Source organism: Ranitomeya variabilis, chromosome 4 (genome assembly GCF_051348905.1).
Source record: "Ranitomeya variabilis isolate aRanVar5 chromosome 4, aRanVar5.hap1, whole genome shotgun sequence".
Taxonomy (NCBI): Eukaryota; Metazoa; Chordata; class Amphibia; order Anura; family Dendrobatidae; genus Ranitomeya; species Ranitomeya variabilis.
Window position 1 is genome coordinate 233,401,789 of NC_135235.1, and position 24,256 is coordinate 233,426,044.

The 24,256-nt window shown below is 41.8% G+C and overlaps 2 protein-coding genes across 3 annotated transcripts in view; one reads left to right on the top strand and one right to left on the bottom strand.

Moving 5' to 3' along the window:
* Positions 1 to 8,473, top strand: part of NFKBID (NFKB inhibitor delta) — a 28,487-nt gene extending 20,014 nt beyond the window's left edge. The window contains exons 7-12 of the mRNA XM_077256336.1: positions 3,065 to 3,211; positions 3,514 to 3,571; positions 5,138 to 5,289; positions 5,622 to 5,738; positions 6,283 to 6,447; positions 6,839 to 8,473. Coding sequence (XP_077112451.1) covers positions 3,065 to 3,211; positions 3,514 to 3,571; positions 5,138 to 5,289; positions 5,622 to 5,738; positions 6,283 to 6,447; positions 6,839 to 6,907 — 708 coding nt within the window. The 3' untranslated portion in view covers positions 6,908 to 8,473. The remainder of the gene's footprint in view (positions 1 to 3,064; positions 3,212 to 3,513; positions 3,572 to 5,137; positions 5,290 to 5,621; positions 5,739 to 6,282; positions 6,448 to 6,838) is intronic.
* An 856-nt stretch (positions 8,474 to 9,329) lies between these two features.
* Positions 9,330 to 24,256, bottom strand: part of NPHS1 (NPHS1 adhesion molecule, nephrin) — a 41,446-nt gene continuing 26,519 nt past the window's right edge. The window contains exons 10-30 of one of the 2 annotated variants that reach the window (XM_077260211.1): positions 22,670 to 22,827; positions 22,254 to 22,395; positions 21,555 to 21,679; positions 21,301 to 21,466; positions 20,948 to 21,077; positions 20,237 to 20,409; positions 19,719 to 19,859; positions 18,234 to 18,374; positions 17,620 to 17,741; positions 17,320 to 17,485; positions 16,485 to 16,641; positions 16,194 to 16,345; positions 15,830 to 15,941; positions 15,464 to 15,645; positions 14,897 to 14,956; positions 14,644 to 14,766; positions 14,313 to 14,334; positions 14,025 to 14,136; positions 13,833 to 13,947; positions 9,723 to 9,829; positions 9,330 to 9,646 (exon numbers count right to left, since the gene is read on the bottom strand). In XM_077260211.1, coding sequence (XP_077116326.1) covers positions 9,524 to 9,646; positions 9,723 to 9,829; positions 13,833 to 13,947; positions 14,025 to 14,136; positions 14,313 to 14,334; positions 14,644 to 14,766; positions 14,897 to 14,956; positions 15,464 to 15,645; positions 15,830 to 15,941; positions 16,194 to 16,345; positions 16,485 to 16,641; positions 17,320 to 17,485; positions 17,620 to 17,741; positions 18,234 to 18,374; positions 19,719 to 19,859; positions 20,237 to 20,409; positions 20,948 to 21,077; positions 21,301 to 21,466; positions 21,555 to 21,679; positions 22,254 to 22,395; positions 22,670 to 22,827 — 2,729 coding nt within the window. In that variant the 3' untranslated portion in view covers positions 9,330 to 9,523. The remainder of the gene's footprint in view (positions 9,647 to 9,722; positions 9,830 to 13,832; positions 13,948 to 14,024; positions 14,137 to 14,312; positions 14,335 to 14,643; positions 14,767 to 14,896; positions 14,957 to 15,463; positions 15,646 to 15,829; positions 15,942 to 16,193; positions 16,346 to 16,484; positions 16,642 to 17,319; positions 17,486 to 17,619; positions 17,742 to 18,233; positions 18,375 to 19,718; positions 19,860 to 20,236; positions 20,410 to 20,947; positions 21,078 to 21,300; positions 21,467 to 21,554; positions 21,680 to 22,253; positions 22,396 to 22,669; positions 22,828 to 24,256) is intronic. The other variant, XM_077260212.1, reaches the window with a different exon arrangement.

Below are 24,256 nucleotides of genomic sequence, written 5' to 3' on the forward strand. Positions count from 1 at the left end.
CCCTCATGCGTTCCAATATCTGTCGCCCTTCTTGCAGCAGTCTGGGGTCCGGAGCTGCCTCCGCTTTGTCGGTCACCAGCCATGGATCTTCTGGCCTAGTGGTCAGCTGTACTGTTTCTGATTGGACCAGCTTGTCTGAGAGGCCCAGTACCTGGGCGACTTCACTCCTGGGGGGTAAAGTTGCATCTGTCTTCCCCAAATTCATGCAGCGCACAAGGAAAGTACCGTCCTGCACGGTAGCCAGGGACTGAGCGACCAATACTCCTGACGGCAGCTGGTCGACTCTGCTGGGTTCAATCTGGACTTCCACCCCTTCCAGCGGGATACCAGTTCGTATAGGCAGGGGAAGGACCGTCTGTCCAGGGGGCAACACTCGATTAACAGAGGCGGGGACGATGACTTTGCCGAGTTCCTTTCCGTCGCTGTATGCTTTCTGGACCTGTGCTGTCCATATCAGTTGTTCAAAAACCCTTTTCTGGGGTGTTTGGTCGCTCCATTGTTGTAGCAACTGTTCCAGGGACTCATTGAAAAGAAGGCTCCTGAGGTCTTTTACCACATTTATGCCAAGGGTCACGGTATGGTCTTTAGCTACTTCTCCATCCACCAATACTACTCCTCTTCTCCCGACATCTTTACCGCAGACCTCTATATTCATCCATACCACCCCTGCGACTGGGATGGGCAAGTGATTGGCTGCCATAAGTTTGATCACAGGGCCCCATTCGGGCCATAGCGCCTCCGGGAAGTGATGGCGAAAATATCCCTCAGGCATGGTGGTCACTTGTGAGCCTGTGTCCACCAGGCACCGCACCACTCTTCCATTGATTTCTGCCCAGACCAGGGGGCACATGGAAACAAGGCTGGGGGGGACTTTTACTAATCCTCTTCTGCTCTCCACACTTCGAGCAGCGTCCCTCGGGCTCGGAGCCACCTAGTTTAAAGGAGGGCGCGGGGATGGTCGACTCCACCGGGGACACCATCTGGCGATGTGGCCGGGCTCTCCACAGGTGTAGCATGTAAGAGGGCTTCTCCTCCTGGTAGCTTCACCCTCCCTTCGGGGGGCAGCTTTTCCGCCTCGCACCAAAGGGCCAGGCCCTACTGCCAGAGTTCTTCTTGAGGCCGCCATTTCTTCACGGACCTGCTTAATCTCCATTCTCAGGTCCTCCACCCTTTGAGGGATATTGTCTGCGGTGGTGGTTACCTCCCCGCTCCGTACCCTCCCCACTGGCCCTGTCACTCCCTGCTCTTGTTCTCGCACACGTGCCTCATTGCCAACTTCGAAGACAGTCATGTCTGGCTTCACCCGCATGCGCTCTCACAGTGCCTGTTTCATCATTGCATCATGCAGTCCCGTCACCAGCTGATCCCTGAGCACCACATCAACTGGCCCTACACCTACACCGTCTAATAGCAGTGTGAAGCTCTTGTAGGGCATTCATCAATTGGGTCACGGTCTCCCCCTCTCTTTGTACCCTGTGAAACAGTCGCATGCGAAGTTCCCCTACGTCAGTGGGGTCCCCATGCGTCTCCTCCAGTATGCGAAGCACTTTGTCTAGTGTATCTCTCTCCCGGGGAGACCTATGCATGACAGAATCCCATGCCTCTCCCTCCAGGGTCATCAATGCAATTTCTGCCTCCAGGGCTGGTGTCATGGGGTGCATCCACATCATTCCCCGGACACGCTCTGTCCAGCTCCACAGCATCACATTGCTCCCAGTGAACCTTGGCAAATTATTCAACATGGCTCCCAGGGAAATGCTTGACCTGGGAGCTTCCCCAACTGCTTTGTCTGCCCTTTCCGCGCTACCATGTGACATCCTGCCGACTACGCCAAGTGTAATAGAGTGCTGGGTAGAGTATGTCACCACGGAACAGACAGACCAACTGTTGAGGGGGGTTTATTAACAGGAGCAATATTCTCCTCACAGGGAGAAAATGGTAGAATATAAACTGATAAAATAATGGTGCAAAATATATGGGAAGCAGTATAAGTTCCCAGACAGTCAAACAGTATAATAGTAGTAAACGGAAATTCTTGGGAAAACACTTATCAGTCTGATGAGGACTTGCTTGTAGGGTCGTCATCTCCAACGTAGGTGCAGAGAAACAGCGGCACTTGTCATCCCTGTGTTATCCATGGGTTGTGTAGTCTCTAAGAACCCGCAACCTGGGGTTTAAGGGGTTACTGTGGTGGGCAGAGGGGATGCTAGGCAAACGGGGTCCCCTGTACAATGAGTCTTTTGCTTCAACAGTGCAGCCTATCCCGGGAGAACGATGCTCAGTCTATTATTAGGTCTCTCAACAGGAATCAGGGGCTCTGCACTAATACCGTGGGTACTAGGGGCCACTGTCTCTGCACGGGCCACTGTCTGCACGGGTCACTGTCTCTGCACGGGTCACTGTCTCTGCACGGGCATCAGGGCATCCATTTTCACGTACTCACAAGATGAAGTCTTTCTGGACAATCTCCCTGTATCAGTCCTCCGACCGGGAGCTCTCTCTCTCTTCCCCGGAGCGCAGCTGCGTGCTGTTCTGGCCGCTGTATCCGCTGCTCTCCCCGCTGCGCCAGCTGCTCTCTCTGCTACACACGCTGCTCTCTCCAGTACATGCTGCTCTAGCCCTGGAACGCGCGCCGTTTTTCTCCCTCAGCCCGGCTTCCTTCCTGTCCCTGTCTCTAAGTCTGCCCCCAGGGAAACCTGCTGCACAGCTAAGTGGTTCCAGGCACGGAGCAGAGAAGGTAACCCCCTTACAGTGGCTTGGCTTTTTATCATCTCAACCCTGTCTCCCTGGGTTTAGGTTGGGGTGTACCCATTGTACTCTTATCCATTGTTCGGGAAAGCAAAATAATCCATCTACTTTCAAAGATGAATCCAACCAGTGGATTTTTCTTCTGTGTCTTCTATTTGGATGGTTGTTTTGGAAATGTTTCATCTAGAAACGGCAAATAGACTACATTCTGGCAACGATAGAGTTAGAAAGTTTTATGGAGAACTTTTGTAGGCTCCTAGAAATGTTCAATCATGGTTGCCCAATGACCTAAAGTCATCTTTTCTTTCCTCCTCAGTCTCCCCTGCTGGTGGCAGTGGCAGCCAACCAGCCCGAGATTGTCTACGACCTCCTGACACTTGGTGCAGATGTCAATGCTTCCGACAGGAAAGGGCAGACCGCTCTTCATGTCGCTGGGACATATGGACTGTCTGATGTCCTCAGGGTAAACCTGTTTCCTGAAATTGTCTCGTTATGGAATCCTTGAGTCGTCATCTCTTTGGTCGTGTAGTCTCCACTCGGTGCATCCTCAATATCCCTGCATATTTGTCAGTCAGGACTCTAGAAAAGACTGGTGACAACCATCAAAATTAAGCATTGGCTGCCATATTGGTTATCTCCAAACTTTCCTAAAATCAGATATCGGAAATATCAGAGGAGGCGACACAAGGGCTTATGTTAATTTATATACTATGTAGACTCTCGTCCCATCTTCCATGTAATGACCCTCAGTATCTTCCTTCTTAGATGTTCCTGCCTCTTCAGCAACAGAGGAACATTGACGTTGAGGCCAGAAATTATGATGGTGAGAACAACTTGTTCCTTCTTGGGTTTATATGGGGCTTATACAGAAACAAACTGGAGTACTGTATATAATAGTTACATAATGCAGGCGGAAAAAGATACACGAGGGATGGAAGAGGGTAAAGGGAATGGGAGATGGGTACATCCATAATGCGTGTCCCAGTTGGCCTTAAGACTTTTTTTCTTCCTGATCCCAAGTGCCGATCAACATTCAAAACAAGGATTTTTCCACATGTTCAGAACTATTTGTTATATTTTTCCGATAAAACATCTAAGCCTTTTTTGACACCATCAACTGTGACCAGTTCCTGAGCTGGACTGTCGTACAGTCACCACTTACTGTAAAGAAGCAGTTCCTGAAGTCATATAGTCACCACTTTTACAGTAAAGAACCAGTTCCAGAGGTCGGCACTTCATATAGTCACCGTTCTTACAGTTAATATCCTGAGGTCGAGTCATTATATTGTCACCACTTTTACAGTAAAGAACCAGTTCCAGAGGTTGGCACTTCATATAGTCACGTTCTTACAGTAAATATCCTGAGATCGAGTCATTATATTATCACCACTTTTACAGTAAAGAACCAGTTCCAGAGGTCAGCACTTCATATAGTCACCGTTCTTACAGTAAATATCCTGAGGTCGAGTCATTATATTGTCACCACTTTTACAGTAAAGAACCAGTTCCAGAGGTCGGCACTTCATAAAGTCACCGTTCTTACAGTAAATATCCTGAGGTCGAGTCATCATATTGTCACCACTTTTACAGTAAAGAACCAGTTCCAGAGGTCAAAACTTCATATAGTCACCATTCTTACAGTAAATATTCTCAGGTCGAGTCATTATATTGTCACCACTTTTACAGTAAAGAACCAGTTCCAGAGGTCAGCACTTCATATAGTCACCGTTCTTACAGTAAATATCCGGAGGTCGAGTCATTATATTGTCACAACTTTTATAGTAAAGAACCAGTTCCAGAGGTTGGCTTTTCGTATAGTCACTGCTCTTACAGTAATGAACCAGCTCCTGAAGTCGGCTCCATCATGTTGTCACCACTCTTAAAATAAAGAACCAGCTCCTGAAGTCAGCTATTCATGGAGTGAACACTCTTACCGGAAATATCTAGATCCTGATGTCACCAGCTTACATAGTACCTGCTTTTACAGTAATGAACCAGCTCCTTAAACTGGCTGATCATTTTTTCACCACTGTAACAGTAAAGAGCCAGCTCCTGAATTCGGTTGTTCATATAGTACCTGCTCTTACAGTAAAGAACCAGCTCCTGAGGTTGGGTTTTCATATAGTTAACACTCTTACATTAAAGAATCAGATCCTGTGGTTGACTGTTCATATATTCACCGCTCTTACAGTAAAGAACCAGCTCATGAAGATGGCTGTTTCACAGATTAAGTGCTTTTATGGTAAATAATCTTGGACCTTTTAGCACAATGTTCCTCTTCTTGAAGACACTTTCAGGCAGGATTCATTCCCCCCATAATTCTAACATTTTTATTTTCTTGGACTGTTAGGTTTTTATTGTAAGATGTGATTTTTCTTTTCTCCTCCAGGTCTCACCCCTCTCCACTGTGCCGTGATCTCACAGAACAATGCGTTCAAAAGCAGAAAGATCCAGAATACTCCGACTGCTCATCAGCGTGAGAGAGAGACCTCCGAGTGCATCGAACTATTGCTCCAGATGGGCGCCAGCTGCACCAGTCAGGTACTGAAAACTCACCACATACTCAACTTTTCAGAAAGCAGAAACATTTTGATGCTTTTTTTTAAGGATCCAACAGTTTTGGTAACTCATTGCCAACCAATATGTCAGCAGGGTGCTGGCGAGCCGACAGAGTTCTGTAAGGAGTTATCTCTGATCCCATCTCTGATAATGAATTGCTGTTATAATGCCAATATTCTTTTTGGACAATTTTGTAACATTTTTGGACAACTTTAGTAGTTGGTAATCTACAGGAATGATTGGAGAACTTCTTGTCCATTGAGGCGAAATCAATGAAAAATTACATAAAAATTGATATTAATATCTTAAAACAGGAAATCAAGAGTAATAAGACGGTGATCCACCTGGCAGTGCAAGACGGGAATGTCCCTCTGGTGAAGTTTTTCCTTGAGATGTCTCATGCCAATCTCCCTGCACTCATCAACATGAAGGTGAGCCAACAAACTCAATACTAGAGCCTCATCCCTTGATCTTGCCCCTCAAGAACATATGATCCGTTGAGGTTGACCGTCATGATGTGGTTTACCTTTGGCCACCAAGATGAAGGAGAGGCCATAGTCATTGCACCATGGCTACTTTATAGCTTTGGTCTCCAGAACAAGTGATACATCCTACTTCATTCTTGGCCCTCAAGAACATATGATCCATTGAGGTTGACCTTCATGATGTGGTTTACCTTTGGCCACCAAGATGAAGCAGAGGCCATAGTCATTGCACCATGGCTACTTTATAGCTTTGGTCTCCAGAACAAGTGATACATCCTACTTCATCCTTGGCCCTCAAGAACATATGATCCGTTGAGGTTGATGTTCATGATGTGATTTACCATTGGCCACCAAGATGATGGAGAGGCCATAGTCATTGCACCACGGCTATTTTATACCTTTGGTCTCCAGAACAAGTGATACATCCTACTTCATCCTAACCATACAATGTCTACTTGTCTGTAAGGTTCTGACCTCCTGTTTCTTACAGGCCCATGGAAACACGGCTTTGCACATGGCAGCCGCCTTACAACCTACTCGTTCTACTGAGTATCTAATCCAGCTTTTACTCTTCTATGGAGGAGACCCAAGCATTCGCAACCTAGAGAATGATCAGCCGGCCCACTTGGTGCCTCCTGGAGAAATTTCTGAGCAGGTACGTAACACTGAAATAAACCATTGCTGTTCTTTTGTAGATCCAATTTCCAAAAAAAGAATAGAATAAAACAATAACTAGAAAAGAAGATAGGAGGGAGAGGAGGGGGATGCAGCTGAAGTTACAAAATCATTTTTCTATTAAACAATATGAGGACAGAAGATGCTGAGCAAAAACAGAGAGAATCTGATTGCCTGATTTTTTTATGTATATTTTCATAAGTGTCTTGGAGGTCCCTTTTTCAGAACAATCAGACAATAAACCAGACCAGTGGGGAGATTTTGCTCGTAGGATTCTAACTTTTGGTATAAGGTGTATAATGGTATAATGTAATTGTCTTCCATCAATGAATGTGAATCTAATCTCCAATCATCTGTATGTTTTTCCTTAGATAAAAATGCTCCTAAAAAGAAGACGCATGATGTCATCTACCCGCAGCCAATCAGCAAATTCCTTATAGGAAACAACAGATCAGGCGACTATAATAGTCACAAGGTCGAGATTTTTCCACTGATGAAGAAACAACGTGAAACATAACCCCAAGAATAGAAGATCATCCCAAAGACAAACAATTACTAATCAATTTTTTAGGAGAATATTTCAAGCTGCATAAGGGAGAACAACACGTTATTGTCACTGTGTGAATAAGGTTATCACATATTATAGTTTCTGAGAAACTGAGTCCTACTGATAACCAGTGTGTAATAATTACCATATACAACAGGCGAGAAGAAGAGATAAGAAACAATTATTCTATAGTAAATCAGGAAATATAATGCATCGTAAAATTAGAGATTACTAATACTATAAAATTGCCCCTAATATACAGGAATACATCAATTATAATACTGCCACTAATATACAGGAATACATCAATTATAATACTGCCCCTATGTACAAGAATATAACTACTATAATACTGCTCCCTATGTACAAGAATATAACTACTATAATACTTCTCCTATGTACAAGAATATAACTACTATAATACTGCCCCTATGTACAAGAATATAACTACTATAATACTGCCCCTATGTACAAGAATATAACTACTATAATACTGCCCCTATGTACAAGAATATAACTACTATAATACTGCCCCCTATGTACAAGAATATAACTACTATAATACTGCTCCTATGTACAAGAATATAACTACTATAATACTGCTTCTATGTACAAGAATATAACTACTATAATACTGCCCCCTATGTACAAGAATATAACTACTATAATACTGCCCCTATGTACAAGATTATAACTACTATAATACTGCCCCTATGTACAAGAATATAACTACTATAATACTGCCCCCTATGTATATGTACGGTAATATTTCTACCTATTAAGGGTTTCTGTTGCCTCTTCTCGTCTGTTTATGATGGTCTGTGACATATATTTACATATGTATATATGATTTCTGTGAAATGAATTATGGACCATATTGGTCTAGTATAGTGGATACCTGCAGACTTACCTGTCTTCTTGTTTTGCCTTTCTAAGCTGAATATATGTATATTCTTATTTGTTTCTCGAGCTCTTTTATTCTTCGGAATAACACAGATTTACTGTATATAATCGGGATATTCTGACTACACAGTACGGTTCTATACAGACACCAGGCGATTTGTGCTGCATCCCAGGGTCTCCATGGACCAGCGTGCAGCCTCTGTGATCCGCTCCGCCATGTGCATGTGATATTAGACATCGGCATATTCCATACTGTGCATCATCCCCTAATCCCCATACTGGGAGAAATGGTATTCTGCACCTAGTGCAATGGTTTTGCATAGACCTCATTATATACAGCAGGACGATCTGATGATAAAGCTCAGTCACGCCACAACATTAATACTGAAGGGCAAGATTTTATATTTCTTATCATTATTTAACTGATATTTAAGTTTCTCACTTTTTTTTAACACTTTATTTATTCGTCAAATCTGTGTAATTTATCATTAAGTTTACAGAAAAATCTCAGATGCGGTTCATGCTAATTTAATACGAAACTGAGCTGGAAGAAATAAAAAACATTAAAATGTGTCTTTTTTAGTCTGAGAATTTTTTATTTAATTTACACAATTTAATTTCTTTTTTTCTTGTAAATATATTTTTGGATTTTATTTAGTTTGCAATATTTTGATTATTTTAGTCATTTTTAATTATTATTTGAGATTATGAGTTTACTGAGCTGAACCTGTTTTTTTTTTTTTTACTTTGTATCCACGGCCGGTGGTTGTAGCATACAGACAAGGTCTGCGTGCCACGGACTGTGCCACGGATTGTGGCAGCGCGAATTCTGCAGCAGCTAAAGCAGATGCTGCTACTGTACATGTATGAAGGATCAATCTTCCTTCTTTTCCGTGCATAGTATAAACCCCTCCTAAAGATAAGCAAATCAAATTTGCATCAAATTTTGCAAAAAAAAAATTCCGATTTTCCAAACCCCAATTTTCAACACTATCCCATCCACTTTGAAAGATGAAGCACAAGAAAGAAAAATGGGGACATGTAAGTTGTCCTACTTTGCACAATGAAGTGATGTGGAGTTAAATCCTTGTGTTTTCGGCTAGAAACGAACATTTTTGCAAAAAAATTCATTATAAATGTTGCACCGCTCGTCTTCTACATCCTCTACGCATCACAGTACATGGCAATCTTTAGAATGAGTTACTTACCAAATTCCATTTGCCGTAGTAACAGACTTTTGTTACCCATGCTGTTTATTCATCCGAATCCATGACAATCACAAAAATGATTATTCTTTCATGTTGCAGAATATTTTTTTGTAAACAAAGGTTATTAAAATTCTTTCATCCGCCCCCACAAGAAAAAAAAGGGTCTATCCATATTTCTGAAGTGATACTGTACAATTACAATCTGATACTTTACAACATTTTATTTCTGTATATTATCCCATCTGCTGTTGTACAAGAGGCCGGATCATCGATTTACACAAATGGGACTTACATTTTTTTATGGACTTAAGAAAAAAAATCTTTTCCTGCATGTACAGTATATTAGAGGGCAAATATTTAATGTGGGATTAATGAGTATCAAAAAATAACATTCTATTTCACACTAAGTGTCCCTGTCCCCCGTATGGCGTCTCGTAGGTTACAGATGGTAAATAGTCTGGTTCGTCGTATACCCGGCCTCCTGGTCCCCGGTATCCATCCCACGACTGCTCTCCCCTGTCCTGCAAAACACAACAATGTCACTAAGTCATTACCAAGAAGACATACAGCAATAAGTATAGAGATCATGTAACTCACTGTGGCTCCACGCTGCCATTGTGTTCTGTGAGATGTTGGGTATTCTCCCCGAACCTCCTCATAATCATGTGGATCAGAACCTCCGTACCAGTCTTCATACGCTCCATCTACAAAAGGAAGGGGGTTCACTTTCTAAATTAATTCAGACACTGGGATTGTGACTGTACCAGACATAAAAGCCCCCTATCTACAAGAAAATAACTACTATTATACTGCCCCTATGTACAGGAATATAACTACTATAATACTGCCTCTATGTACAAGAATATAACTACCATAATACTGCCTCCTATGTACAAGAATATAACTACTATAATACTGCCCCTATGTACAAGAATATATCTACTATAATACTGCTCCTATGTACAAGAATATAACTACTATAATACTGCCCCCATGTACAAGAATATAACTACTATAATACTGCCCCTATGTACAGGAATATAACTACTATAATACTGCCTCTATGTACAAGAATATAACTACTATAATACTGCCCCCTATGTACAGGAATATAACTACTATAATACTATACCTCTGTACAAGAATATAACTACTATAATACTGCCCCTATGTACAAGAATATAACTACTATAATATTGCTCCTATATACAAGAATATAACTACTATAATACTGTCCATATGTGCAATAAAGTAACTACTATAACACTGCTCCTATGTACAAGAATATAACTACTATAATACTGCTCCTATGTACAAGAATATAACTACTATAATACTGCTCCTATGTACAAGAATATAACTACTATAATACTGCTCCAATGTACAAGAATATAACTACTATAATACTGCTCCTATGTACAAGAATATAACTACTATAATACTGCTCCAATGTACAAGAATATAACTACTATAATACTGCTCCTATGTACAAGAATATACAGTGGGGCAAAAAAGTATTTAGTCAGTCAGCAATAGTGCAAGTTCCACCACTTAAAAAGATGAGAGGCGTCTGTAATTTACATCATAGGTAGACCTCAACTATGGGAGACAAACTGAGACAAAAAAATCCAGAAAATCACATTGTCTGTTTTTTTATCATTTTATTTGCATATTATGGTGGAAAATAAGTATTTGGTCAGAAAAAAACAATCAAGATTTCTGGCTCTCACAGACCTGTAACTTCTTCTTTAAGAGTCTCCTCTTTCCTCCACTCATTACCTGTAGTAATGGCACCTGTTTAAACTTGTTATCAGTATAAAAAGACACCTGTGCACACCCTCAAACAGTCTGACTCCAAACTCCACTATGGTGAAGACCAAAGAGCTGTCAAAGGACACCAGAAACAAAATTGTAGCCCTGCACCAGGCTGGGAAGACTGAATCTGCAATAGCCAACCAGCTTGGAGTGAAGAAATCAACAGTGGGAGCAATAATTAGAAAATGGAAGACATTCAAGACCACTGATAATCTCCCTCGATCTGGGGCTCCACGCAAAATCCCACCCCGTGGGGTCAGAATGATCACAAGAACGGTGAGCAAAAATCCCAGAACCACGCGGGGGGACCTAGTGAATGAACTGCAGAGAGCTGGGACCAATGTAACAAGGCCTACCATAAGTAACACACTACGCCACCATGGACTCAGATCCTGCAGTGCCAGACGTGTCCCACTGCTTAAGCCAGTACATGTCCGGGCCCGTCTGAAGTTTGCTAGAGAGCATTTGGATGATCCAGAGGAGTTTTGGGAGAATGTCCTATGGTCTGATGAAACCAAACTGGAACTGTTTGGTAGAAACACAACTTGTCGTGTTTGGAGGAAAAAGAATACTGAGTTGCATCCATCAAACACCATACCTACTGTAAAGCATGGTGGTGGAAACATCATGCTTTGGGGCTGTTTCTCTGCAAAGGGGCCAGGACGACTGATCCGGGTACATGAAAGAATGAATGGGGCCATGTATCGTGAGATTTTGAGTGCAAACCTCCTTCCATCAGCAAGGGCATTGAAGATGAAACGTGGCTGGGTCTTTCAACATGACAATGATCCAAAGCACACCGCCAGGGCAACGAAGGAGTGGCTTCGTAAGAAGCATTTCAAGGTCCTGGAGTGGCCTAGCCAGTCTCCAGATCTCAACCCTATAGAAAACCTTTGGAGGGAGTTGAAAGTCCGTGTTGCCAAGCGAAAAGCCAAAAACATCACTGCTCTAGAGGAGATCTGCATGGAGGAATGGGCCAACATACCAACAACAGTGTGTGGCAACCTTGTGAAGACTTACAGAAAACGTTTGACCTCTGTCATTGCCAACAAAGGATATATTACAAAGTATTGAGATGAAATTTTGTTTCTGACCAAATACTTATTTTCCACCATAATATGCAAATAAAATGATAAAAAAACAGACAATGTCATTTTCTGGATTTTTTTTGTCTCAATTTGTCTCCCATAGTTGAGGTCTACCTATGATGTAAATTACAGACGCCTCTCATCTTTTTAAGTGGTGGAACTTGCACTATTGCTGACTGACTAAATACTTTTTTGCCCCACTGTAACTACTATAATACTGCTCCAATGTACAAGAATCTAACTACTATAATACTGTCCCTATGTACAAGAATAGAACTACTATAATACTGCCCCTATGTACAAGAATATAACTACTATAATACTGCTTCTATGTACAAGAATAGAACTACTATAATACTGCACCTATGTACAAGAATAGAACTACTATAATACTGCCCCTATGCACAAGAATAGAACTACTATAATACTGCTCCTATGTAAAAGAATATAACTACTATAATACTCCCCCCTATGTACAAGAATATAACTACTATAATACTGCTCCTATGTACAAGAATATAACTACTATAATACTGCCCCTATGTACAAGAATATAACTGCTATAATACTGCTCCTATGTACAGGAATATAACTCCTATAATACTGCTCCTATGTACAAGAATATAACTACTATAATACTGCCCCCTATGTACAAGAATCTAACTACTATAATACTGTCCCTATGTACAAGAGTAGAACTACTATAATACTGCCCCTATGTACAAGAATACAACTACTATAATACTGCTCCTATGTACAAGAATAGAACTACTATAATACTGCCCCTATGTACAAGAATAGAACTACTATAATACTGCCCCTATGTACAAGAATAGAACTACTATAATACTGCTCCTATGTAAAAGAATATAACTACTATAATACTCCCCCCTATGTACAAGAATATAACTGCTATAATACTGCTCCTATGTAGAAAAATATAACTGCTATAATACTGCCCCTATGTACAAGATTACAACTACTATAATACTGCCTCTATGTACAAGAATATAACTACTATAATACTGCCCCCCTATGTACAAGAATATAACTACTATAATGCTGCCTCTATGTACAAGAATATAACTACTATAATACTGCCCCCTATGTACAAGAATATAACTACTATAATACTTCCCCTATGTACAAGAATATATAACTACTATAATACTGCCTCTATGTACAAGAATATAACTACTATAATACTGCCCCTATGTACAAGAATATAGCTACTATAATACTGCTCCTATGTACAAGAATATAACCACTATAATACTGCCTCTATGTACAAGAATATAACTACTATAATACAGCTCCTATATACAAGAATATAACTACTATAATACTGCTCCTATGTACAAGAATATAACTACTATAATACTGCCCCTATGTACAAGAATATAACAACTATAATACTGCTCCTATGTACAAGAATATAACTACTATAATACTGCTCCCTATGTACAAGAATATAACTACTATAATACTGCCTCTATGTACAAGAATATAATTGCTATAATACTGCCCCTATGTACAAGAATATAACTACTATAATACTGCTCCTATGTACAAGAATATAACTACTATAATACTGCCCCCTATGTACAAGAATATAACCACTATAATAATGCCCCTATGTACAAGAATATAACTACTATAATACTGCTCCCTATGTACAAGAATATAATTGCTATAATACTGCCCCTATGTACAAGAATATAACTACTATAATACTGCTCCTATGTACAAGAATATAACTACTATAATACTGCCCCCTATGTACAATAATATATCTTACACTGACCTGCCCAGCTCTGTAATTCGGGGTCCCCCCTCTCCACAGTCTCATAGTGGGGGGACAGTGACGGCTGGTAGTCCCGGGTTGGGTAGTAATATAGTCCTGATTCGGAGCCACTGTCCTATGGGAAATAATACAGTACCGCGTTGTCATTCGCCGCTGCTCTCCACTATCCCCTTATCGTCGTGTACCCCTCACCTGATAAGCGCTGCTGCCAGTCTCAGAGCCGCTGTCGATCAGTAATGTCTTCTTTGCTTGGGTGTTGATCAGTTCTCCATCTCCATACTCATTGAGGGCTCCATGGGTTGAGCTGCAGGGAACACAGACCGGACGATTTAAAGGGGTTGAATAGGTTTAGATAAAAAGGCTGGTTTTTTTCTGGGAAGCAGCGCCAATCTGTGGCAGTGAACGGAATTGCAGGTCACTTTTTCGGCTACAAACCCAACTGTATACAGAAGCCTTTACCTCTTCCAGTATTTCTCTTACCTTTCATCTTTCTTCAGCACTTCTGTGAATGAGAAAATGTAAAATCAACTTTTATGATCATTCTAGTGATTAATGTGTGTTTTTTTACTGCATGGAAACGGTCAACAAGTTGCTGGTGACTGATCTATTATTACCACTATCAGCATTTATATAGAAATTTGAGTGCTGAGGATTCTCCTTCCATAGGGTTGGGACTCATTAACTCCTTAAAGGGGTTGTTCAGTATGAACATATTGATGACCTATCCATTGTGTAGATCATCTCATGTTATAGCGATCAGGCAAGAGCCTGCTTGCTGACAGTTTCCAAAATTAACTTTTTTTTCCTTTACCTTCCTTTCGCTTTCTTCTGAATTTTCTAACAAGGCAAAACACGACTCCTGCATTAGATAAGAGGAGAAGTGCCCCTCCTGCACCGATGGCAGCAAACATATACGGGGTCCATGGGAAATGATCTGATTGGGAGCCAAAAAATATATACATAATTAATGTTTTTCTTAATTTAATCTTTATGAAGTCCTTTTTTCAGTAAAGTTCCAACACCCACATTCCCTGTGACAATTAAGCCCAGGTTGGATTACTCACCGGTCTCTGGAGCAGGAGGAGCCGATTGTGTGGGTTCAGGGCTCTTCACATCCGTGTCCACTGAAAAATCAATTTGAGGTTGAGCAAGGACATTTTTAAAGGGATTATTTCCAATTTACATAAGGGTGTTGTTGGATAGGGCATGTAAAAACAAGCAATTTTGCAATTTCTTGTTTATTAAAATTTTCAGCTGTTCTTGAGATATTAACGTTTTTCTTTCCTTTACAGTGAGCTGCCATTTTAGGTCGGTCTCCTAGGCAATGAGCTGTAAACAAGAGAAAAATCTTCATATCTCAAGAACGGAGGAAGATTTTAATAAGCAATAAATCGCAAAAGTACTTGTTTGTGCAAACACTATTCAAAAATAACCATCTTTCAAAATGGGGAAAAAACCCTTTAAGGAAACATTTGTACAAACACTATCCATCTATCATGCTGAGAATACCCCTTTAAATAAAGGCACAAGTACTATCCAAAAATAACCATTGATCGAGGTGGGAATATCTGTGCTATATCTTGCACAGGGTGTGTAGCTCGACACAAAAATATGGACAGTGATTATGGTACCTTCCGTGGTGATGGTGAGTACAGCTCCACCATCTGCATAGTTGCTGTCTCCCAGCTTGTTGACGGCGTTCACAGAGAAGTTATACACCGTGCTGCCTTTGAGTCCAACGATAGTGAAGACGGTGGATTGGGGTGGGAAGACATCGACATACATGTAGCTATCGGCGCCACTCATCCGATACCTGCAAATCGGAGGCGTAATTCATTATCTGACCACTAGGCGGAGTATAACCCATGACAACTAATAGACCCAGCAATATCAAACCATGTTAGGAGTTGTAGTTTGCACCACCGCTCCAAAGGCTATTATTTGGAAGATTTTGAGATTTTTTTTCACCTTTATTTAAAAGTAAAAAGTCCACTAACCTGACACGAAATTGTTGCTCCACTCCACCATCAAATCCCTCCATCCATCCCAAGGTCACTGAGTTATGAGTGAAGCTTAGGATCTTCAGGTCGGTGGGAGGATCGGGGCGACCTTTAGCGCAAAGAAATTTGTGTTAGTAAGAGTCGCCACCTGGTGGTCGCAACGAGAATAACATTTGTCAGTCTGACAGCTACAGAAAACTGAGGCTAAGCCTTTATGGAGTCACATGTGAGTACTGGAAAAATAAAAAAAAAATTGGAAAAAATTCTATCAATTGGAATTTTTGCAATAATCTCACAATCACATGTAATTTTTTTTTTTTATTTCTGTTGCCTTAGATTGGGCAGCACTAGATTGTCTTACTCGTGCTGACAAGTTGGATCGAGAAGCTGTCCACTCCCAAAGCATTGGTGGCCGTGCAGGTGAAGATGGCGTAATCGTGCACCGCGCTGACATTGGCGATGATCAGCGTGCTTTTGTGAATCCAGAGCTCGTGAGATGTCTTCACGGAATACCTAAAAAAAAAAAGTGATAGCACATGGATGACCATAAAAATCCCTCCTCGTAGTACATACGTCACATCCCAAAAATTGGGGGAACAACGAAAAATTCAAAAATACAGGTGAGAGATTTAGCATTGTTCTTCCTGAATACCTGGGGTTTCTAAAGTCTAGGGTGATGCCATTTTTCGCCCAGCTAAAGGCCACGTTTGGGATGCCCTCGGCTTTACACTCGAGCCCCGTCGAGGTTTTCCCGTCTCCTGGAACTGCCATTTTGCTCAGGTGAACGCCTTTCTCTATCTCTGGTTTAACTGAAGAAGATAAAAATCAGCATACAACGTGATGGAGGAGCACAGGGGGCAACAGAGGAGGGTCCTCAGCTTTTATTGTTGGCCCGTCTGACCCACAGGCACACTATAGCCTATGAGGATTAAAGGGGTTTCTCCCCGGGAAAATAAGAAAATAAAATAAATAATTTTAGAATTAGTGTTTTTATAGTAAGAAAAAAAAATATCACATTTATATTTGAAAATTGATAATACTTGTCACTTGCGTTAAATATGTCATTTTTTTATCGGACGTAAATTCCTCCATACTCCTGAATCCGGCGATGTTTTTCTTTTGTTCCTGCGCCTCTCTGTTCCCGAGATATAGCCTCCTCTTCCTTGTCTATAAATGTAGTCTTTAGTCCCAGTGGGCGTGGCCTTCAGCTCTTCTCTGTATCTTCTTGAAGACCACGCCCCCTTTTCTAGCGAGAACAGATTTATATAAAGAGGGTCATAACTTATGAACGGTGAGGCGCAGCGACGAATGAAGAACAGCGTCGGATTCAGGAGAACAGCGGCGTTTACACTAGGTAAAAATCGGATATATTTGTGGAAAGTGATAAGTCCCCTTTAAATCAAAAATATTACCAACAAATTTATTTTTTTTAGGACAATCCTTTTAAGTGTTTTGACACTAGAATTTTTAGATTAAATCCCACTCACAGCGCACAACCAGACGGGCATCAGCCTTAACAGCTGGAGGGATCCCATTATCCACAGTGCACTCGTAACGCCCGGCGTCTGTCCTCTTGGCATCATTGATAACGAGTCGCCCGGTGACTCCATCAACATGTCTTTCCAAATCGGACAAGTCTCTCTCCTCATCACCCTGTTAGTGAGAAAACAGGACACTGATCGGGGGTGATTGGACCCAGCCATTTCCCCAACATCATTGCACCCATCCCCCGATACACGAGAAGTCTGCCAGAAATGCAAGAAAAAGGCCACAGAGCAGCTCCATACCAGCCATCTCCACTGAAACATGGCCTCGCTAACAGGATTCGCATCTGCAATGCACGCGAGCTCCGCTCTCCGACCCAAGTCCACTTCTGTTGGGTCAGCGAGGCTGCGAATGGTCGGAGAATCTGTGGGTCAACACAAAAACATAGATCCGCCATCACTGGTTCTATATGTCCTGCATTTATATAATATATCTCATTTGCTTTTTTTAAAAAAAAAGTGGGAGGAAACCATAGACAAGCTGCTGTTGACTGATCTTTTATTTTATTCCGATTATTGCATAAACATCCAAAAACCTAAAAGTTTAAATGGAGAAATGAGATGGGCTATGCCAAGACAATCAGACTCATAAGCCACTCCAGAGTCATAAAATACTATTGCCAGATCCATCAACAGCAGCTTGCTGATGGTTTCCATTTCACTTTTTGTTAGGTTACATAAAACTTTGACAGAAATGGACATATTTAATGTAACATTGTGATTTCATGTATATTTTCTGGTGCACGGCGGATTATCAGTCCAGTAAACCCTTGGAAAGATATCGGCTGATAACAGAGAACAATTACGATCGACACAAAAAGTAACATTATAATATGAAAATGTGTTTGGGGTCTTACAGTGAACATCCAGCTGTACCACGGTGCTGTTCATCCCCTCTTTGTTCTCACAGGTTACGCTGTATACCCCAGAGTCCGCTCGACTTACATTCCAAATCTCTAGGGAGCCGGCTCCTTTCAGGTGGTGTCTGTGAGCTCTTTCTGCAAAAAAAAAAAAGAGAATAGGACCATAGGAAAACTGTAACTCTCCATTATAGTAGAGAAGCATTATAGTGTACTTATTACGGATTTGTGCAGGGAGGTGTAATACTGCAGTGTGGCCTCTAGATGTCACTGTTGTACCTTCCATAGTATAGAATTGGCGCTGCACGGATAATCGCCTTGTGTGTAAGGTGCGGGCTAGGAACTGACTCTTCCGGGCTATGAAGTGGGAGGCTATGTTTTATTAAAAGGAGTTTGAGGTACGTTGAATAATGCATCACACGGCTGTGGTAACCTAATGCTGCAGCATATGTACATTTGTGGAAAGCTGACATAACCTTTGCAGCACCATATGCGCATCGTTAAACAAGATTTTTTATTTTTTCACGACTTTCATTGTTTGCGGATTGTCAGCAGTAACTACACGGGATGGATTTGTCTGACTCTGCAGCTTCAGCTGCCTAAGATATCAAGGAGAGGGGAAAATCTCCGAACCTCGCACATCAAAGATGTAAACGGGTCCTTATAAATTCATGAGGATTGGACAGTAATTGATTTATGTGTTAGAAATAGTAGCTGAGGACTCCGTATATAGAATAGATGGCACGGTGGTACCTGCTCTTACATTTTGCTGTTCTGTGTGCACTTTTAGATGAAAAAGCAGTGACTACACAGATTGTGTCCCCGGCGCACCTACAGTACAAGCAGACATATACAGGGAACCTAAATAACACAATCTCAAATGCAGATACCATAGTCTATAGCAAAAAGGGAAATACAGGGAACCTACTTGATCATGAATGGGTTAAAAAAAAGTTTTACAAAATGTCCATGGATTGCATATGCAGGAGGCCAATTCTGCATCAGGGTTTTTTGTGCCAAAGTCTTCAAAATTTTGTTACCTGGTTGATGCGCAGTTAAAAATGGCTTTTTTTTTTTTTACCCTATACTTTTTATGTCTTTCTAGAGAATGAGCTTTTAAAGGGGTTGCACACAACTCTAACATTTACACACACAAAAAAAAATCACTCCGAGAAGGGAGGACTGGAGGATATTTACACCAAAAAATGTGCAACCTTTAAAAAGTTGCTAATAATGAATTGCACGGAAAACAACTTAACTTAAATTAAGAATTTGTCCAATAAAATATGGTTTAATGGTAGAAAAAAGTAGACAAAAAAAAAAACACAAAAAAAAATGCAAGAATGAATCGAGCCCATAATTTCGAATGAAATCATGGGCTGTAATACTTAATTTCCCTGCGGAGGAGACCTCCCCCCACTTCCACCACAAACTACAGTTGATTGCTGCAGGTTTCCATGTCCACCCGTCATACCCTCTCACCTTGGTTCAGTACTTGTCCCCGTAGACTCCAGGTGAAGTTGACGGCAGTAGGGTTGGCCCGGATGTATAATGGGATGAGGGCTGCACCGTGTTCCACGGCTTGGACAACCTTCGGCTGCTCATCGGTGAATTCTGGAGGAACTAAAACACAAGGTACCTTTCAGACTATTCTCCATCTACAGTAAACGATGGAATCTTCAGACATTGTTGGCCAATCTGAGTTGACCATCATTTATGGTGTCTTGACCTCCATTGTCACATGTATATAGTTGATTGGTATCACATATGACTTGACCATCATTTATGGTCAGTAAGATATCTCCAGCTCATATCCCTTCATATTTGGTTCTGGTCATAGATCTAAGAGCCTAAAGATTGGTCCCTCTATGGCCATCATGAGAGAGTAGAACAAAGTCAAGGGGTGGTAATTAACCTAAATTCTGGTGCAACGGAAAGGGTTAGCCCTTAAACGAGTCAACAATCCCATGAGAAGTGTAGACACGACAGGTGGTACTCACACAGGATATTGAGCTTGTAGAAGGTGCTGACGGTCTCACTCAAGGTTTCGCTGAAGGCCTCGCAGGAGACGCGTTTTCCATTTTCTGCTGAGGATACTTTTATAGTGACGCTGCCGGAGGTCGACTTTCCACCAAATTCTGCTTTTGCTATCCCCAGATCTTTTCCATTCAAACTGATAAAGAGAAACGTCAGTTCATTGCTTGGTTGAGTAGTTAGTTCTTCTGGTGTTTTGGCTGGTTATGAGGTTGGTTGGCAGGTTGATCAGTTGGTTTGTTGGCTTCTTGGTTTGGTATTTGGTCAGCTTGCTATTTGGTTGCTTGGATTTTGTGTTTGGTTGGGAGGCTGATCCATTGGTTAGTTGCTTAGGAAATATGTTGGTTGCATGGCTGGCTGCATGTTCGGTTGGTTGTTGGATGGTGTGTCGGTGTTTGGTTGCCAAAGTGGTTGGTTTTTGGGGTGGAATCATGATGTGTCGGTGTTTGGTTGCCAAAGTAGTTGGTTTTGGGGTGGAATCATGATGTGTCGGTGTTTGGTGGCCAAAGTGGTTGGTTTTGGGGTGGAATCATGGTGTGTCGGTGTTTGGTTGCCAAAGTGGTTGATTTTGGGGTGGAATCATAGACTGGATAGTCGTTTAGGTTTTTGGTCAGTTGGGTGGTCTGTTGGGTGGTGGGCTCACATATACGGTATATGATATCAAGCTTACTACTCACGTGACTCCATCCATGATCCAGGATATTGTTGCCTCTGGATTACTGCTCCCGGTTTTGCACACCAGACTGACAGTGCTTCCACGTTTATAATCTTTGACTGGGCTGGTAATTTTAACATCAATCGGAGGAACTAAACAAGAAGAAAAGGAAACCGAGACCTGAAGACCATGGTGAAAAATACAAACAAGCGTTAAAAAAAATGGTGTTCTCGTTCTCTCCCATGTCACAATGTTCCAATTCCCATGGTCCCCATTTACCATCCATTGGCATTTCACAGTTAGGATATCTTCCTATATTCATGTGGTTCTCAGTGCCGGTAAATAGAAGGACCTCATACTCGCCCCATCACTCACACTGTACGTGCAGCTTGGTGGTGGCAGTCAGTATGGTCTTCCCTCCATTGTTGGCATTGCACCGGTACGTTGCCTGGTTGTCATTCGGCACGGTTTTCACGGTGATCTCTCTGGACACAATCTTCCCCGCAGTTATCGTCGGTCCCTCTGACACCGGTATCTTTTCCTGAGTGTTTAAAAATAAAAAGTTTTCGATCATTTCTGCCAAAAAAAAAAAATCTCTTTTTTTTTAATCACATTTTTATTTTTTGTACCTTGAGCCAAGCGAGTTGGGGTGGCGGGTGACCACCGCTGGTGAGACAGGTTATCTTCACATGTGTCCCGGTCCGGAAACGAGTGTCCAACGGAGGAGCCTCAATCCAGATCTTCTGAGGAGGGTCTGAAAACAACGTTAACCTCTTAAAAACCGTGTCAATGACTCCATATTGGTTGTAGTGTCTTCGTCACCGATATCCTGATACCTACGCATCCCAAGATGTCACCGGCAGCAGTGATCTGCCATGAAACTTTCACTTTTCTGTGCAAATTACATATAGAAAATGACTTTTATTCTTTTCAAAAGGGTCGTTACTGGAGGACCCAACCATATCCGTGCATTACACATACAGCCCAGGAACAATGTAATGCTTCACTATTCCTGCGGAGGCGCTGGTTCCCACGTTCACTACTAGGATCTCCTCTCTTTATAACCTTTCACCTATCTATGGAAAGCTTGGAAAATCTGATTACTAAAGCTAATGGAAGTGCTGCAGAATAACGTCTTGTGAAAGCCGCCATCTGCCCCGTCCCTCCTATATCTGCTATTAGCACAGGAACAAGGGGCAAATAAGACTTCCCTTTGCCTAAACTTTACCTTTTCTGTCTATTCTTGATGAATTAATCAGATGTTTCTAATAATATATTCTGATGAAAAACAGAACGTTGCAGGGTTTTCTACGGAATACACGACTCACAGTTTACGCTGAGCTGGACGCTATTCGACTTGGTGTAGAGAAGAGCCTCATTGAAAGCCTCGCAGGTCAGCGACATGCCGTTATGTTGCCTCTGGACCACTGTGGTCATATTCGACATTGTGATCCTCCCTCCATGATCCGCCTGGAAATAGAATCATAGATAGATAGTAGAGACAAGAGAACCCGAACTTAAAAGTTTGGGGTTGGTACCGTGTCCGGTGGTAATCGCCGAACATGGACTTCTCTCAATGTTCGGAGTTCCGGGAGAGAGAATATTTTCCAGATCAAAAGTTTTCAATGGAGTTTGGCACCCGAACCAAACTTTGGAAGAAAGTTCAGATCGGGTACCAGAACCCAAACTTCCACAGGTCCACTCATCCCTACTAAGAGAGAGATAATGAGAAGTTATTACTCACATCAGTTACAGTGACTATAGTATTCTCCAGCTCTGCGGCCCCCAGCCACCAGCGGATGTGTACGGGGGGATTACTCGATGTCGTGAAACAAGAGAACGATAGAGACGTATTCTCCGGACCTCTGAATGATCCCAGAATCGTTACTTTGGTGGGAAGAACTAGGTGAAAAACAAATTAGGTAACTTTAAAAAAAAAAGCATCAGTTCAGACATTTCTATTGTCCTGTATGAATAAGAGATTAGTGGGGGGGGGGGGGGGGCGCTATTGTTGTAGTTACTATGCAAAACATCTGGGATCAGAAGTGGTGAAAAGTGGTATTGCAAGTGACAAGATGATGTTTTGAGCTCCAGACTGGAAAGAAATACACTGTGTTCCAAATTATTATGCAAATTATATTTCCTCATATTTTCTCTAAATTACCTATCTGAATTGCAGTCATTGTTATTTTCCAGTCATCTACTATTCTAGTATAATTGCAATGTTTTGGAACAAACTGCCTATGAAAATAGTATCTTTTTAAAAAAAATAAACACTCAAAATGCATGTTCCAAATTATTATGCACAGCAGAGTTTTCAACCTTTTTTTTATTTTGAACAAAAAATGGTCAGTTGTGAAGTTATAAGCATTATCAGCTTATTACAATATGAAATCAAACAGTTTTCAAGTGAAAACTTTATTCTAGGTGATGTTACATTTGCACATAGGACCCCTTGTTATAAAGAAGCTCCCAAACTCTATCGTCCATTGAATTTGTCAGTTTTTGGATGGTTTCTGCTTCAATTATTTTGCATGTGGACAGAATACCCTCCCAGAGCTGTTGCTTAGATGTGAACTGCCTCCCGCCATCATAGACACTCCTTTTGATGATGCTCCAGAGGTTCTCAATGGGGTTGAGGTCAGGGGAAGATGGTGGCCACACCATAAGTTTGTCCTCTTTTATGCCCATAGCAGCCAGAGATGCAGATGTGTTTTTTGCAGCATGAGACGGTGCATTATCATGCATGAAAATGATCTTGCTGCGGAAAGCACGGTTCTTCCTCTTGAACCATGGCAGGAAGTGTTTTTAGAAACTCCACATAGATTATGGAGTTCATCTTTACCGCTTCAGGGATCATAAAGGGGCCGACAATCTCTCTCCCCATGATTCCAGCCCAAAACATTACTCCACCTACTCCTTGTTGGTGCCTTAGCCGTGTTTTCATGGGGTGTCCATCAACCAGCCATCCTCCACTCCATTCATCTGGACCATCGAGCGTTGCACGACACTCATCGGTGAACAAAACAGTTTGGAAGTCAGTCTTCATGTATCGTTTGGCCAACTGGAGCTGTTTCTGCTTGTGTGCAGTGGATAGAGGTGGTCGACAGGATGGCTTACGCACAGCTGCAAACCTCTGAAGAACCCTGCATCTTGTTGTTCTGGGGACGTTGGAGGCACCAGCAGCTTCAAAAACCTGTCTGCTGCTATGACAAGGCATTTTTGCAGCTGCTCTTTTAACCTTACGCAATTGCCTGTTGGAAAGAGTCCTCAATTTTTCCTTATCAGCACGCACACGTGTGTGCAGGGAATCAGCTACATACAGGTCCTT